We start from the raw sequence: 16005 nt of genomic DNA on the forward strand, positions 1-16005 counted from the left end.
GGGAAAAAATAAGATAATTTGAACCCATTTAAAAATGTTGAACCCTTTCCAAGTAAGCCATTTCACATCCATTGTCGAGTGTTCGGTAAGCGGATGCTTGATGAATTTCCTAACTTCTTAAAGGTCAGTGAAACGCTTTAACGTGGACTTTACCAGTCTTCTTCATTTTTTATGGAAGGTTAATTATTTATAGAGGTGACAGGAATTCTGGTGAATTTATAAAACCTTTGAAACTTTCCTTATTTACTTTCTCCTTTGCTGATTAGTGAGAGCACCTGGGACTGATGCTTTAAAACAAAGATCCGCTCTCCGTTCGTCCTCCTGGAGTTAAAACATCATCCAATAGGGCTTTGCTGGGGGAAACCGACGTGGATTTACATTCAGAGAAGGCGGTCCTGTGAATTCTTCATTTCTGAAAGTTTTCAAGTATAGATTATTTATTACCTTGTTGTAAATGCCCCTCTAGGACACTTTGGAGGCTGGGTTTTCGTACAGCTGGAAACAGAAAGCGATGGTCGATGTCCCACTTCTGACTTCACGCGGCTGGCAGGGCAACTTTTTAAAATAAGCGGGTCTGCCTTACTTTCAAATGCTTTTCAACTGGATGCACATCTCATGACAGATTCTGAACAAGTTAGCAAGTGGAGATAATTCATCAGCATGGACACTGGGAGAAAGTTCTCGACATGGGACTACGTGGTCTTTATTGTGACTCTGGCCATTGCACTGGCGATTGGGGTTTACCAGGCACTGGCAGGACGGCGTCAATTCAGCAGTAAAGAATTCCTCCTGGCCGGGCGTCAGCTGAGCGCTTTACCCGTGGCCATGTCCCTGACAGCCAGCTTCATGTCTGGCATCACGGTCATTGGCACTCCTGCAGAGGCTTACCAGTTTGGAGCACCATTTCTGCTGTTTGCTTTCTCCTACAGTATCATGTCAACAATCAGCGCAGAGATTTTTGTGCCTCTTTTCTACCGGCTTGGCATCACCAGCACATATGAGGTAACTGTGGAGTCCTTCATTCTTTAATTAACTTTCAAAATCACCTTAGGTAGTGGTGAGGTGGAAATGAGGGATGCTCCTTAGACATTTTCCTTATGGTCTCTACCTTCTTCCTTTCTTTTTTCTAGAGAAATCAAACCTCCTTCAATATTAATTTCCTTTATTTTCTAAAAACTGTGCTGTGAAAGTTGAATTTAACTTGGCAGCCATGTATTTACCACTGTGAGTCACTTTATAGTTTTTTTATCCACAAATACCATAGGTCAAAATTTTGACTTTTTTAATGGGTTTGTATGCTTTAGGCACTGCCAAACACTATTTGACCACTCGTCAGAGAGATGTCTGCATATACAGTGGGCTGCAAAAGTTTGGGCAACCTTGTTAATAGTCATTATTTTCCTGTATAAATCGTTGGTTGTTACGATAAAAAATGTCAGTTAAATATATCATATAGGAGACACACACAGTGATATTTGAGAAGTGAAATGAAGTTTATTGGATTTACAGAAAGTGTGCAATAATTGTTCAAACAAAATCAGGCAGGTGCATACATTTGGGCACCACAAAAAAGAAATGAAATCAATATTTAGTAGATCCGCCTTTTGCAGAAATTCCAGCCTCTAAACGCTTCCTGTAGGTTCCAATGAGAGTCTGGATTGTGGTTGACGGTATTTTGGACCATTCCTCTTTACAAAACATCTCTAGTTCATTCAGATTTGATGGCTACCAAGTATGGACATCTCTCTTTAACTCACACCACAGATTTTCAATTCTATTCAGGTCTGGAGACTGAGATGGCCATTCCAGAACGTTGTACTTGTTCCTCTGCATGAATGCCTTAGTGGATTTTGAGCAGTGTTTCGGGTCGTTGTCTTGTTGAAAGATCCAACCCCGGCGCAGCTTCAGCTTTGTCACTGATTCCTGGACATTGGTCTCCAGAATCTGCTGATACTGAGTGGAATCCATGCGTCCCTCAACTTTGACAAGATTCCCAGTCCCTGCACTGGCCACACAGCCCCACAGCATGATGGAACCACCACCATATTTTACTGTAGGTAGCAGGTGTTTTTCTTGGAATGCTGTGTTCTTTTTCCTCCATGCATAACGCCCCTTGTTATACCCAAATAACTCAATTTTAGTTTCATCAGTCCACAGTACCTTATTCCAAAATGAAGCTGGCTTGTCCAAATGTGTTTGAGCAGACCTCAAACGGCTCTGTTTGTGCGGTGGCTTCCTCTGCATCACTCTCGCATACAGCATCTCCTTGTGTAAAGTGCGCCCAATGGTTGAACGATGCCCAGTGACTCCATCTGCTGCAAGATGATGTTGGAGGTCTTTGGTGCTGGTCTGTAGGTTGACTCCGACTGTTCTCACCATTCGTCGCTTCTGTCTATCCGAAGTCTTTCTTGGTCTGCCACTTCGAGCCTTAACTTGAACTGAGCCTGTGGTCTTCCATTTCCTCAATATGTTCCTAACTGTGGAAACAGACAGCTTCAATCTCTGGGACAGCTTTCTGTATCCTTCCCCTAAACCATGATGGTGAACAATCTTTGTCTTCAGGTCATTTGAGAGTTGTTTTGTGACCCCCATGTTGCTACTCTTCAGAGTAAATTAAAGGAGGAGGGAAACTTACAATTGACCCCCTTAAATACTCGATTCACCTGTGTATGTAGGTCAGGGGTCACTGAGCTTACCAAGCCAATTGGAGTTCCAGTAATTAGTTCTAAAAGTTTTGGAATCAATAAAATGACAACGGTGCCCAAATTTATGCACCTGCCTGATTTTGTTTGAACAATTACTGCACACTTTCTGTAAATCCAATAAACTTCATTTCACTTCTCAAATATCACTGTGTGTGTCTCCTATATGATATATTTAACTGACATCTTTTATCGTAACAACCAATGATTTATACAGGAAAATAATGACATTAACAAGGTCGCCCAAACTTTTGCATCCCACTGTATGTGTGTGCGTGTGTCAGGACGCATTGTCCATAGAAATGATAACTCCAAAACTCCGTATAATACTTTCATGTAAATTAGTGATACAACTGGAAATCACTGTGACAATGCAATACTGTGACGCTCTGGATTGGCTTCATCTTGTGTCTTCATCTTCAACCCAGAAAGTCGATAGACGTATACCGAGATAGACTGGTGCGAATCAAGACACATTACAATGAGGGATGGTGTAAGACATGCTACATGCTTTTATTTGCAATGTTCAAAGCCATACACTGCAGGGCTTCTTTAAATGAAAAAGTCAATAAAAACACAATGCTTTGTGAGGATTAAAGAAAACATCTGAATGAAGGGTTAAAACCAGGGGTCCCCAGTGTCTCTCTTTATCTTCACTCAGCCCCAGCTCACCCATAAGGTGCGCTCAGCTGTGCCCTGAGACTTCGACACGTGTCGTCCAGCCACCTCAGCCCAAGCCCAGCTCAGTGGCCCCACCAGCTTTCCTTCAGCATCAACGTGGTGATCTCTGAATCCCTTCAGCCACTGCGGCACCCTGATCGCTCAAGCAGGAGCGTCCCACCTTTCATCCAAAGTGCAGTCCTCTCACTCCCCAGAAGGACGACTCCTGACCGCCATGCCTCCTGTCCTCTGTACCGGCTCATTCACCTGATCTTCACTCTTTACGGCACAAACCTTTTCTTTACATTTTTTTTCTCTCTCAGAAGAACATACAACATAAGAAATGTGACAAACGAGAGGAGACCATTCAGTCCATCAAGCCTGTTCTTTTAGCTAAATACCTAAGCTGTCCCATTCCCGATATCCCATTCAGATTCTTCTTAAAGGTTGTTGAGGTTTCTGCTTCAACTCCATGTCTCATTTGATGGTTTGATCCAGAAACCCCACAACTCTTTGCATTAAGAAGTGCTTCCCTGGCTTCAGTCTTAAATGCACTTCCTCCCAATTTCCACTGATGTCTTTGAATACACTTTGAATAATCTGGATCTACTTTATCAGTGCCTTTAAGGATTTTAAACACCTTGATGAGGTTCCCACACCATCTTCTCTGCTTGAGACTAAACAGGTTTAATTCTCCGCGTCTGTCACAGTAGGACATGTCCTTAAGTCCTGAGATGCTCTTGGTTGATCTCCTCTGCCCTGCTTCAGGTGCTGCCATGTCTTTCTTGTAGTGTGGTGACCAGAACTGCACACAATATGCCAAGGTGGCCTCACTAGTGCATTATATGGTGTGAGCAGAATGTCCCTTGACTTATATTCAACAGCTCTTATCATATAACCCAACAGTGTATTTGCCGTTTTAATGGCTTCTGCGCATTGCTTAATTAATAAAAAATGTTGCGTCAACATAAACCCCCCAATCCTTTTCAGAGGTTTCTTCTTGTATGACCGTGCCTCCCATCTTGTATTTATCATTGATGATCCCTTTGCCCACATGTAGCACTTTGCACTTTTCTACTTTCCCTCCCCATCTTCCTCTGCCTGCTCTCCTTTATGCCTCCATTATTTAGCTGCTGATATGGAACAGCTGACCTAATTAAACAAGTTTCTCGACTCCACACTGCACATCCCACAGCCACCCCACTCCGAAACTGCAGGCACCCATAAAACCAAAGCACACTGTTTTTTTAATTTGAAAACGACCCCCGGCACGGACCCCTAGAATGTTTTACAACAAGCAGCCAATTGTAGTGTTCAAAAACATACAGGCAAGAACATTAACTTACAAAATACAGGTATTTGTGATGTGCACAGGGCGGCATGGTGGCACAATGGTAGTGCTGCTGCCTCTCAGTACGGAGACCAGAGTTCATGTCCTATGTGGAGTTTGCATGTTCTCCCATGTTTGCGTGGGTTTCTTCTGGGTGCAGGTTAGGTGGATAAGCGATGTGAAATTGGTCTTAGTGTGTGCTTGGTGTGTGTGTGTTTGCCCTGCAATGTCCAGGGTTTATTCAAAATATAACAGCAATGTCTTTTCTGCTTCTTCTCTTCTCCTTCCTTTCTTCCTTCTGCTTCCACTCCTCCTCAGACAAGCGTCATCCTCTCCCTCCCAACTCTGGCTCCCTGAGTGAAGGCAGGAAGCCCCTTTTATGCTGCACCTGGGAGTACCCCAGATGGCTTGTTAGTGAGGTCTGGAAGCACTCGGAGGTTTGGGACTGAGTTACAAAGTAGAGCTTTGCAGCTCCCCCTGGTGGCACCCACGGCACCCAACAGGGCTGAATTACACAACTCCAATTTCCATGATGCCCTGTGGGAAAAATCGTGGTGTTGTAGCAAACCAGGGAGGCTGCCATCTAGTGTTCTGTAGGAGGTAGTGTCCTATATATGTTTGCTCTCCTGGTCTTTCCGTTATGGTGAAATCCTGGCCGATAAAGGACACTGGCCATCTGTCACAGTACACAAATAAATGTAGGGTAAAGGGAACCTGAAATGAAATCAAATGAACAACTTCAATGACAACTATTTTGAAACTAAACACCTCGGTTCTAATGAAGTAAAGAAGCTGCATAGATAGATTGGTACAGTGGTGGCTCAGAGCGTCTGTGCATGTTGATTTTTACAGGTCTAGCTGTGCTTGTGCATGTGTGCGTGTGTGTGTGTATGTGTCTGTATGTGTGTGTGTGTGTCTGTATGTGTGTGTGTGTGTGTGTGTCTGTATGTGTGTGTGTGTGTTTGCATTGCTATCTGAATGGGGACATACGCCTGACTGCACACCAACACAGTGAGGACCTCTGACCAAGTGGGGACCAAAAATGAGGTCCCCATAATTCTGCCCATTATAATTAATGCAAAATTGCTTCCTAAGGTGTGTACCATCAAAATCTACCATGACCCCAAAATTCATATTTCAATGAGTAAAATTTGTGTGTGTGTTTTGCCGCTGGATGCTCACAGTGTGTAAAACCCCTACAGACACTTTGCGGTACTTCAGTGTGTTTTGCGGCTGGATGCTCACAGTTTTTAAAACCACCTACAGACATTTGCAGTACTGCAGGATTAAGCACACTTTTGGTCACATGGCAGCAACACCGGATGTCCCATTAGGTGCGTGCATATGGAGGAAAGATTGAAAGACCGAAAGGATAAATCACAAACTGTTAAAAAAGGTAAACAGTATTTTAATAAATGTTATGCTAGAGTAAGTAGTTAATCGTTGTTATTATTATTATTAGCCAATGAAGATGATGTTTTTATCTATTTAAAGCTTTGCTTGAATAAAAGTTTGTGTTTGTTCGTTTTTAAGAAGATCCTGCTTGGCTATTTTTATATGACAGCTTTATTATGCATTTCATTTTAAAACACAAATTATGCGTGTTTATATTCGGGAGTTTATATGTACATATGTACATATATACATACATAGAGAGAAAAATATGTTGAAAATGAGAAGACAACGAATAAATCCGGAAAGCGAGGCAATTCGGTATGTGAGGTCATCTGGAAATTAAATTTATCAGTTCAGAGAAGGGTAAGTTGTTTATAACCAATTAATTATCTTAAATTATTAACATCGCATTTATATTAGCGAATTACGTTTCACATACTCGATCGTTCGCAGGACGTGGAGTTTTTGCGGTGGACGCATTGGAAAGGGGACACTTTGTGGTCAAGTACCTCGGTCGACTAATAGACAGGGCTGAAAGCGAGAGGAGCAGGCGAGTGTACCATCCTGCCGCAGCCGTCTTTCTTTTCGACTTTAAATGGAATGGGAAAAGCTGGTGGTGAGCTGTATTTATTTGTCTAATTTATGGTGAAAGTGTATTACGGTCTCTTCCGAAGTCAATATTGCAATAGTTAACAAAACGTCAGAATGAAAGTAAACGGCAGAACAAAGTAATACTACCAGACAGTATAATCAGGTTTCCCTGTCTCCGAATAAAAAATAAATGCTTAATAAAATACTTTATGATATATACAACAAATCTGCTTTAACATTTAAAAAAAACGGTATAATAACAACCTGATAGCGCATGTGTAACGCAAATATCTTATGCTGTCTGAAGTGGTGGGACTCCTGGAGAAGCAGCTCCGAGATCCACGTTCTCAGACACCGCAGTTAGTAAGCACTTTAGTGGAATCCGCCACCTGTTTCGACCCCCTGTACGCCCCTATCTGCCTCAGAGGCAGTTCGTATGCCCACTGTCCACCTTTCCTGTGAAACACGCTGGCGGCTGCACACTCGGGCAGATGAATTGTAGCAGCCTGGAAACGTGTCTGAAGTGCTTCAAGTGCTCTGTCTGCAACAAAACGATCGCGGAGCTGCTTTTATGTCAGTTTCTCAAGGTAGACCTTTCCAATTAAGTGGGGAGCTTATCCTCTCAGGTTCAGACCCAGATGTGCTACACGATAATTTCACGGAGCACTACCCGTTCTAATACATGAGGCAAATTGGATGTGTGTATGCCTTACATATACTTTGTATATATATTAGTAATTTTTAAGTATGTATTAAAACTGTACTGCAGTTACAGCATTGATGGAGCCAAAGATGATGGCTCTGTTGGAAGAATGATAAATGACAACCACAAAAGTCCAAACTGCAAAATCAAGAAACTGGCAGTAGATGGAATGCCACACCTCTGCCTGTTTGCTTTAAGAGATATTCTTCCTGGTGAAGAAATCACATACAGCTATGGAGATGGACCATGACCTTGGAGAAAACAGGTAAGAACTGTAGTCTTTATTTATGTATTTAGGATTAGCTTAGGTTGTTGTCACCTGTGAAGAAATTATTTTTGTGTCTGTATGCAGGGAAAAGAAAAAGGCACTATTGTGTCATCATCATTACAGACAAATGACAAGGTAACTAAATCTACATTATTAATGTATACAGGCATTTTATTTTAATAAATTAAGACAGTTTTTCCCAAACTCGGTCCTGGGGACCCCGTGGCTGCAGCTTCTGTTTTAATTAAACTCCTGGACTAATTAAGTGAACTGATATTTCCCAAGTTCTGTGTTTAGGGAACAATACAGAAATTAGAAAAATAAGTTTGCTAAAAAAAAATATTAAAATGTACCAAGCAGTTATATAGGAATAATGTATTTTTTCTTTTTAACAGTGTTTTCATCGTGATTTTCATTCTACTTTTCCAGGTGTTCTAATTGTTTTATTTATCCACTATTTAATAATTATACTAATTAGTAGGTCTGACTTTAAAGTAGTTGCAGCCTTTGATTATTCCGTGTTGTTTGCCTGGGTGTCTGCTCTGCTCATTTTAAATTGTCATTATTAAGATACAACGAAGGAGGAAAAACTGCACAGATAAAGGGCAAAGTATAATGAAATCAACAAAAGAGAGTTAAGCATTTAAATATATCATAAAAGCAGAAATATTTTTAAATGTAAAAATCATGCTGCTTTGCTTTTCGAAATGTCGAATAAAAAAAAAATACCAGCTAATTAAATGAGCTCAGTGTTATCACTTATTAGGAGTGTGGTTGGAACAAAACCTGCAGTCACAGGGGGTCCCCAGGGCCGAGTTTGGGAAAAACTGAATTAAGATATTATTAAAGAAGTACCAATAGTACACAGTATACATGCATTGCAATTTGTTACATTGCCTGAGTCTATATACTTTATTGCACTATTTTTAGATAATAAAGCTGTGTGATTGGAAGTGGAAATATATTTTTATATGATAATAAATTTAAGAAACACAAATATAGTGCCACAATTTCAATTAAAGGTATGAAAATGGATGGTGTACACTTAATTATAGGAAACTAAGAGAGGAAAGAATAAATATATGGTAAAATCGTTAATTGCAGACTCATTGTAAAGATTTTCCTAAACAAGAACATATTAGTATTCATTAGCATAATTTTGATATTTGCACTATAAATTTTCAGAAAACATACACAGTGTATGACTTAGTGAAACTTGTTTCCAACTTTTGTAGCACATAAACAATTCTGAATGAAACATGTGACAGAGAGAAAAATTAAGTGCACACACCAAAAGAATAAATGTTGTTTAAAGAGGAAGAAAAGTATGGCTATCGTTTTGTGATATCATGTAAATCATGCAAAATGTACAACCATCTACAAGACCTAGAAACCCAGAAACTATTCAAGTAACTGAAAAGTTACTTAATTTTTATATGAACAATTTAGGCTTTTTTGAAGTTAAACATATTCATTGTAATAGGCTACTTTTTGGATTATGTAAAATATAAATTAACCCATATGAAATAACATTTCATGTACATACCATATAGTGCATATAGAAATGTGACTACTGCTGATTCAGAGTGCAATTTTTGAATCACAGTATCTTTGAATGAGAATTAGGTATTATAAGGAACGGTCAAGTCCTATCAAAGGTTTACTTTGGGCATTCATACAGTATTTATGACAAAATATATTTTAAAAATCCAACAAAGGTTTTAACATCTTTCATCAAGTGGGAAACCAGTAAGTTCATTTTAGTATTAGAAGTATTATTATTGCATGTAAGACTGGAAAGTGATAACAGCATACCTGCCTTTATTATGCATTTGATCAATATTCTGTTTTTAGGGCACTGGGGAAAGGGATGTTGCCCAAAGCCAGATCTTGGCTCAACAGCCTACACTGGCACAAGTAAAAGGCACTCTTGCTATTGATGAACAGGTATAATTCTTTATAGCCTTAAACTTTTTTTTATTAGACAAATACTTTAAACACTTAATGGTAAAATGTTATATATTATCCATTTTTTTCACTAATCATTTAATTATTTTTGCCTTCTCAGAACCCTGATGGAAGAGAGAAGACCCTCAGTCATAGCTTAGCTGAAAAGACTTCTGAACCTCAAGAGAAAGAAGCAGTTATTACTAATGAGCAGGTACAGTTTTTTTACTTAATTTGCAAATATAACTAGAAATACACAGTATATATCTTTTAATGGCAAGATGTCTTATTTTGCTTTTAAATTTTAATCTGCTACAGTTTATTTCACAAAGCTGTTTTGTTTAAAAATTATATAGTCATTACACATAAGATCAGTTAACTACATTCCTCACTTGCTTTATGTTCACATGATGAGAGTGATCTGAAATATATCTGAATCCTCACAGGAACTGTGTCATTGTTATGCATTTCTTACTGCCCACCCTACTTCACTGAGGTCCCCCTAATGAAAATGACCTGAAGTATGTGTGAGAGTCCCCATAAGGGCAGTTAGTGAAGATGGGGTTACTTGTGCTACCATCCCCCACTTGCTTTAGGTCTACACAATTGTTGTGACTTGAAATGTGTGTGAGTCCCCACTAGGTTACTTAGTGATGATGGGGTTTCTTGTGCCACTGTCTACCCACTTAGTTTAGGTCCACACAGTGTTTGTGACATGGAATGTGTGTGAGTTCCCACAAGGACAGCGTCTTGTGTTTTAAATCCTAAAATATCTTTTTACTTCACTGAGGTCCCCTTAATGAAAATGACCTGGAATGTGTAGAGTCCCCATAAGGGCAGTTATTGAAGATGGGGTTACTTGTGCTACCATCCCCAATTGCTTTAGGTCCACACAATGGTTGTGACTTGAAATGTGTGTGAGTCCCCACTAGGTTACTTAGTGATGATGGGGTTTCTTGTGCCACTGTCTACCCACTTAGTTTAGGTCCACACAGTGTTTGTGACATGAAATGTGTGTGAGTTCCCACAAGGACAGCGTCTTGTGTTTTAAATCCTAAAATATCTTTTTACTTCACTGAGGTCCCCTTAATGAAAATGACCTGGAATGTGTGAGAGTCCCCATAAGGGCAGTTATTGAAGATGGGGTTACTTGTGCTACCATCCCCCACTTGCTTTAGGTCCACACAATGGTTGTGACTTGAAATGTGTGTGAGTCCCCACTAGGTTACTTAGTGATGATGGGGTTTCTTGTGCCACTGTCTACCCACTTAGTTTAGGTCCACACAGTGTTTGTGACATGAAATGTGTGTGAGTTCCCACAAGGACAGCGTCTTGTGTTTTAAATCCTAAAATATCTTTCTACTTCACTGAGGTCCCCCTAATGAAAATGACCTGGAATGTGTGAGAGTCCCCATAAGGGCAGTTATTGAAGATGGGGTTACTTGTTCTACCATCCCCCACTTGCTTTAGGTCCACACAATGGTCGTGATTTGAAATGTGTGTGAGTCCCCACTAGGTTACTTAGTGATGATGGGGTTTCTTGTGCCACTGTCTACCCACTTAGTTTAGGTCCACACAGTGTTTGTGACATGGAATGTGTGTGAGTTCCCACAAGGACAGCGTCTTGTGTTTTAAATCCTAAAATATCTTTTTACTTCACTGAGGTCCCCTTAATGAAAATGACCTGGAATGTGTGAAAGTCCCCATAAGGGCAGTTATTGAAGATGGGGTTACTTGTGCTACCATCCCCCACTTGCTTTAGGTCCACACAATGGTTGTGACTTGAAATGTGTGTGAGTCCCCACTAGGTTAGTTAGTGATGATGGGGTTTCTTGTGCCACTGTCCACCCACTTAGTTTAGGTCCACACAGTGTTTGTGACCTGAAATATGTGTCAGACCCCACAAGTATAGCTACATAAAAGATAGATTAACTCCTGCTCACCCCTTACTCTATGTCCCCACAGTGAATGTGAACTGAAGTATATGCAAGTTCTCACTAGGATTGTTGGTGGTGCTTCAGTACTTCTACCTCACTCAAATTCATTTAGGTCGCCATAATAAAAATCAACTGCTATAAATGCTAGTTCTAATAATTATAGTTAATGAAGAAAAGTTGACTCTCCTGTATGTGTTGCACTTATTCTTAAGACCTAATGAACTGTTGTCTTGTCTCCATATTCAATATTCAAGATTTGGCCTGAAAAATGTATTAAGCATAATCTCATTTAATTTACATTATGTACAGCATAATGTAAAATCTGGTATTCTGTTATCCCTGTAATTGCCTATAACGACACTTAACACTTATTTGAGCAGAAAGTATTTGATTGTAACTGGCCTTTGCAAAGTGTAAAAGTAAAAAGCAACAATGATAGCAATAGTAGGAATATTGCTACTATTGCTAATAACAACAGTAATAATACTAACACATCGTAATGTGTGTCAAACGAATATGACACCCAATTATATTTTTACAGACTGAAGACAACAGTGGATCTGACACTGAACCAGTTTCTTTAGAAAAGAGAGAGCTTGACTGTACTGTGCCAAAACTTAAGCGCTCTGACAGTGTTATTGTAAGTTATACCTCAATGGCATAAACTTTATAATTCAATATTTTCACTATAAAAATAACAGTGAGTATTTGATAGTGGGTTTTGAAATATTAAGCAATTGCTCATGTATATACATTATTAATAATAAATATAAAACAAAGCAATCATTAATCAAATAATGTAGTTTTCAACACCTGTTAATCAGTATGCAGTATAGGGATTTGTTTCTAGATGGCTTTCTTATGTTTTTAATAGGTGAGCGAGGAGATGCTTCAAAACTGTTCTGAGTCATCAGATTCCAGTATGAACCACAGCGATGATGACTACATTCCTAAGTCATCAGAAGAGAGTAGTCCAGACTGCAGTAGTGACTGCTTATCAGCACACATGAATGACAAAATAGATAAAGATGAGAAATCCTCTGCGTCATGTTCCACGTGTGATAGAACTGTACCTGATTCCAGTGTTTCAGACTCTGAAATTAAAGAATATGATCCAGTATCTGTAAAGGCAGTTTCTGTAAAAACCGGTGGAAGAAGAGTATATGACAAAAAACATTTTTGCCTTTTCTGTGGTAAGTCCTATGCAAAAATTGCCAGGCATATTGAACAAATTCATCGCAATGAGACTGAAGTTGCTAAAGCTCTCCAGTTTCCAAGAAAATCAAAAGAAAGAAGACTTCAAATAGATCTTCTTCAAACAGAGGCAATTTTGCTCACAATGTGGAAGTTTTAAAATGGGGAAAGGAATGCTCGCACCTCGAAGACAACCTAGAAATTGTTTGCCATCTAACGATTTTATGCATTGTTTAAATTGTCAGGGTTTTTATTTAAGAAACAATCTTTGGCGACACATGAAACATTGCAAGCTTAGAAAACATGACCAACCAAAACCTGGAAAAAATAGGGTCCAGTCTTTGTGTGCATTTGCTGAACCTGTGCCTCCTGGTGTTGACAGTGGCCTTTGGAAGCTAATGAGTGAAATGATACAAGACAACATTTCACTTGTAGTCAAGAAGGATCCCTGCATTTTACAAATAGCACGACATCTCTTTAACAGGCTCGGTTCAGACATATCTAAAAATGAATACATTCGTCAGAAGCTTAGAGAGCTTGGTCGTTTGTTGTTATGTGCAAGACAAATAACACCATTGCAAAATATGAGAGACTTCATAATTCCATGTAACTTTCCACATGTAGTAACAGCAGTGAAATGTGTTGCTGGGTACAACCAGGAGAGTGGCACAATGAAAACTCCTTCATTAGCACTGAAGCTTGGCCACAGCCTTCAGAAAATAGCCAATATAGTGGAAGCCCAGGCAATGGTAGAAGGAAATGAAATGATGGAAAAAAATGCTCAAAGCTTCCAAAAATTTATGAAACCCAGTGGAATGAGCTAATTTCATCTGTAGCCCTAAGATGTTTGAGAGAGTCAAAGTGGAATGCACCTCAGCTTTTGCCTTTTACCGAAGATGTGAAAAAAATGCATTTGTATCTTGATGACAAACAAGAAGAAAATTACAAAAATCTTCTAGCTGAGGCCTCTGCAAGAAACTGGGCAAACCTTGCAAAAGTCACTTTAACACAAATTATTTTGTTTAATCGCAGAAGAGAAGGAGAAGTTTCCAGAATGCTTCTAAATACCTTTTGTTAAGAGATGTATCAGATTTGCATGGAGATATTGCTCTTGCTCTTTCAGAACTAGAGCAAAAGCTTTGCCATCACTTTATCAGAATTGAAATTAAAGGCAAGCGTGGAAGGAAGGTTCCTATACTGCTGTCCCCAGCAATGCACAGAGCAATGAAGTTGCTTGCAGAAAAAAGAGAAGTTTGTGGTGTGCCATGTGACAACAACTATATGTTTGCAAGACCTTCAGCTCTATCTCATTTTCGTGGATCTGATTATATTCGACTTTTTGCCAAAGAATGTGGAGCAAAAAGTCCTAAAACACTTTCATCAACCAAACTCCGAAAACACGTGGCAACTCTGTCAAAAGTTCTTAACTTGAACGATACAGAATTGGATCAACTGGCTGATTTCCTTGGGCATGACATTAGAGTACACAGGCAATACTATCGTCTCCCAGAAGGCACTTTGCAGTTGGCTAAGATCAGCAAAATTCTCTTAGCTCTTGAAACTGGGCGCCTTGGAGAGTTTAAAGGAAAAATCTGGAGGATATCACCATTGATCCAACTGGTAATGACCATTTTCTTTCTCTCTATCTGCCTTAGTGTATACATACGCATAGCCAAACTTGGCATACTGCATAGCAAAGACAACACCTGTAAATGTAAAATAGTTATGAATTTTGGCAGATGTGTCATGTTTGACATGACAAGGGCACCTCCTCCTTTCCACCTCCACTTTGGGTATACAAAAATGTTCCAAAATGTATGATTTTGAAGTATGCCTCACATGCTGATAATTTAGTGTACTGTAGAAACCCACTTTTTCAATAAAGACAGACATACTCTGAAATTAACCTAATCTAATGGCCCTGGTCCACTTGAAGTGAACAATATTTAGATAGATAGATAGAAATACCAAACTATTCAAACATGAATATGTTCATAATTACATTCCTAACTAGTAGACATCTCTACCAGAATTCCTGAGCCAATTTTATTTTTGTAAGCATTTACTTTCCTTCTCAGTATTCAAAGTTCAGTTTTGTATTTGACTGTCGTGTATAGTGATGTATTTAAAAGTAGCTCCTATTTTTTCTTTGACTTTTATTAAAAGATCTTTTTTTACTGTAGAAAAAGTAGTGATTGAAAATGAAACATCAGAAAGTGAGGAAGAATTGAGTGATCATGAAGGTGATGCAGGTAAGCTATTGTACATTTTACCTTACTTTGTAAATCCATTGGTGTTAAAGTTTATGGCTTTCTAACTATTTCTAAAATAATTTGACAAAATTTTGTTAAATTGATTAGGTTAAATAATTCATGAAATTTTGTAACATAGTTGGTTATGTTTTGTTTAGAAATGCAAGTAAAGCAGATGAAACAAGCACATGGCCAAGTTCAGGAAACAAAAGTTAACAGTGTTTGCCAAGGTGAGTACACATCAGTGCTACAATAAAGATTATTTTTTTAACTAAGCTATACAGAAGTTTATGTTCTGCTAATTGGAATTTTGTGGTGCAATTTTTAGGTCGTAAACGAGTGAAGAGGACAATGTGGAAAGAAGAAGAAAGAAGAGCAGTGGAAAAACATTTGGCCAAATTTATAAATATATGTAAAGTGCCAGGAAAGAGAGAGTGTGAGGCCTGCATCCAAAATGAACCACAAGCTCTCAAAAATAGAGATTGGCTGGGTGTGAAATTCTATATAAAAAACCGAATTACCTCACTGAAGAGAAAGGTTTAAAACAAGTGTTTCCGTTATCAAAGGTGTTCATTTAAAGTTTAGTTATGGGAAACAATTTAATCAGTTTACATTAGGTCTTTTCATGGTATTTGAAAGCAACAGTTCCACAAAGCCAGTTACTTGTTTGCTCTTTAATAATTTGTATTTCATACGTTTATATGCACTTACATAAAGATATACACACGGTTATTTACAGGCTATTTCAATCAAGGACAGTGACTCTAACTTGTGTGGTGCCACCAGGAGACTTGGGCCTTGGTAGCTTTACTCAGGGTAGAAAGCACTGGTGTTGGGTTACTGATTTAAAAGAATTACCAGTAGTGAATCAGAGTAATTATTTCATACTGCAAACTTATAATACAGAAAACCTGCAATATTTACTGATTCCGTACACATTAATTTTAAATTAAATTGCTTCTTCATAACATACAATTTGATCACACGTTTACAAATATTGCAGTACTCATTAATTCAGATCAATTA

General features: G+C 38.9%; 1 protein-coding gene and 1 long non-coding RNA gene across 2 annotated transcripts in view; both read left to right on the plus strand.

Annotated features, from left to right (window-relative positions):
• Positions 1-363: 363 nt before the first annotated feature.
• slc5a8l (solute carrier family 5 member 8, like) overlaps positions 364-16005 on the plus strand; it is a 95705-nt gene continuing 80063 nt past the window's right edge. The window contains exon 1 of the mRNA XM_039749347.1: positions 364-1002. Within this exon, the coding sequence (XP_039605281.1) occupies positions 661-1002 (342 nt within the window). The 5' untranslated portion in view covers positions 364-660. The remainder of the gene's footprint in view (positions 1003-16005) is intronic.
• LOC120526260 lies at positions 7735-14952 on the plus strand. The gene is made up of 5 exons (XR_005633106.1): positions 7735-7784; positions 9504-9596; positions 9718-9810; positions 12075-12173; positions 14911-14952. It is a non-coding gene; the product is annotated as an uncharacterized LOC120526260 (long non-coding RNA).

Source organism: Polypterus senegalus, chromosome 3 (assembly GCF_016835505.1).
Source record: "Polypterus senegalus isolate Bchr_013 chromosome 3, ASM1683550v1, whole genome shotgun sequence".
Classification (NCBI taxonomy): Eukaryota; Metazoa; Chordata; class Cladistia; order Polypteriformes; family Polypteridae; genus Polypterus; species Polypterus senegalus.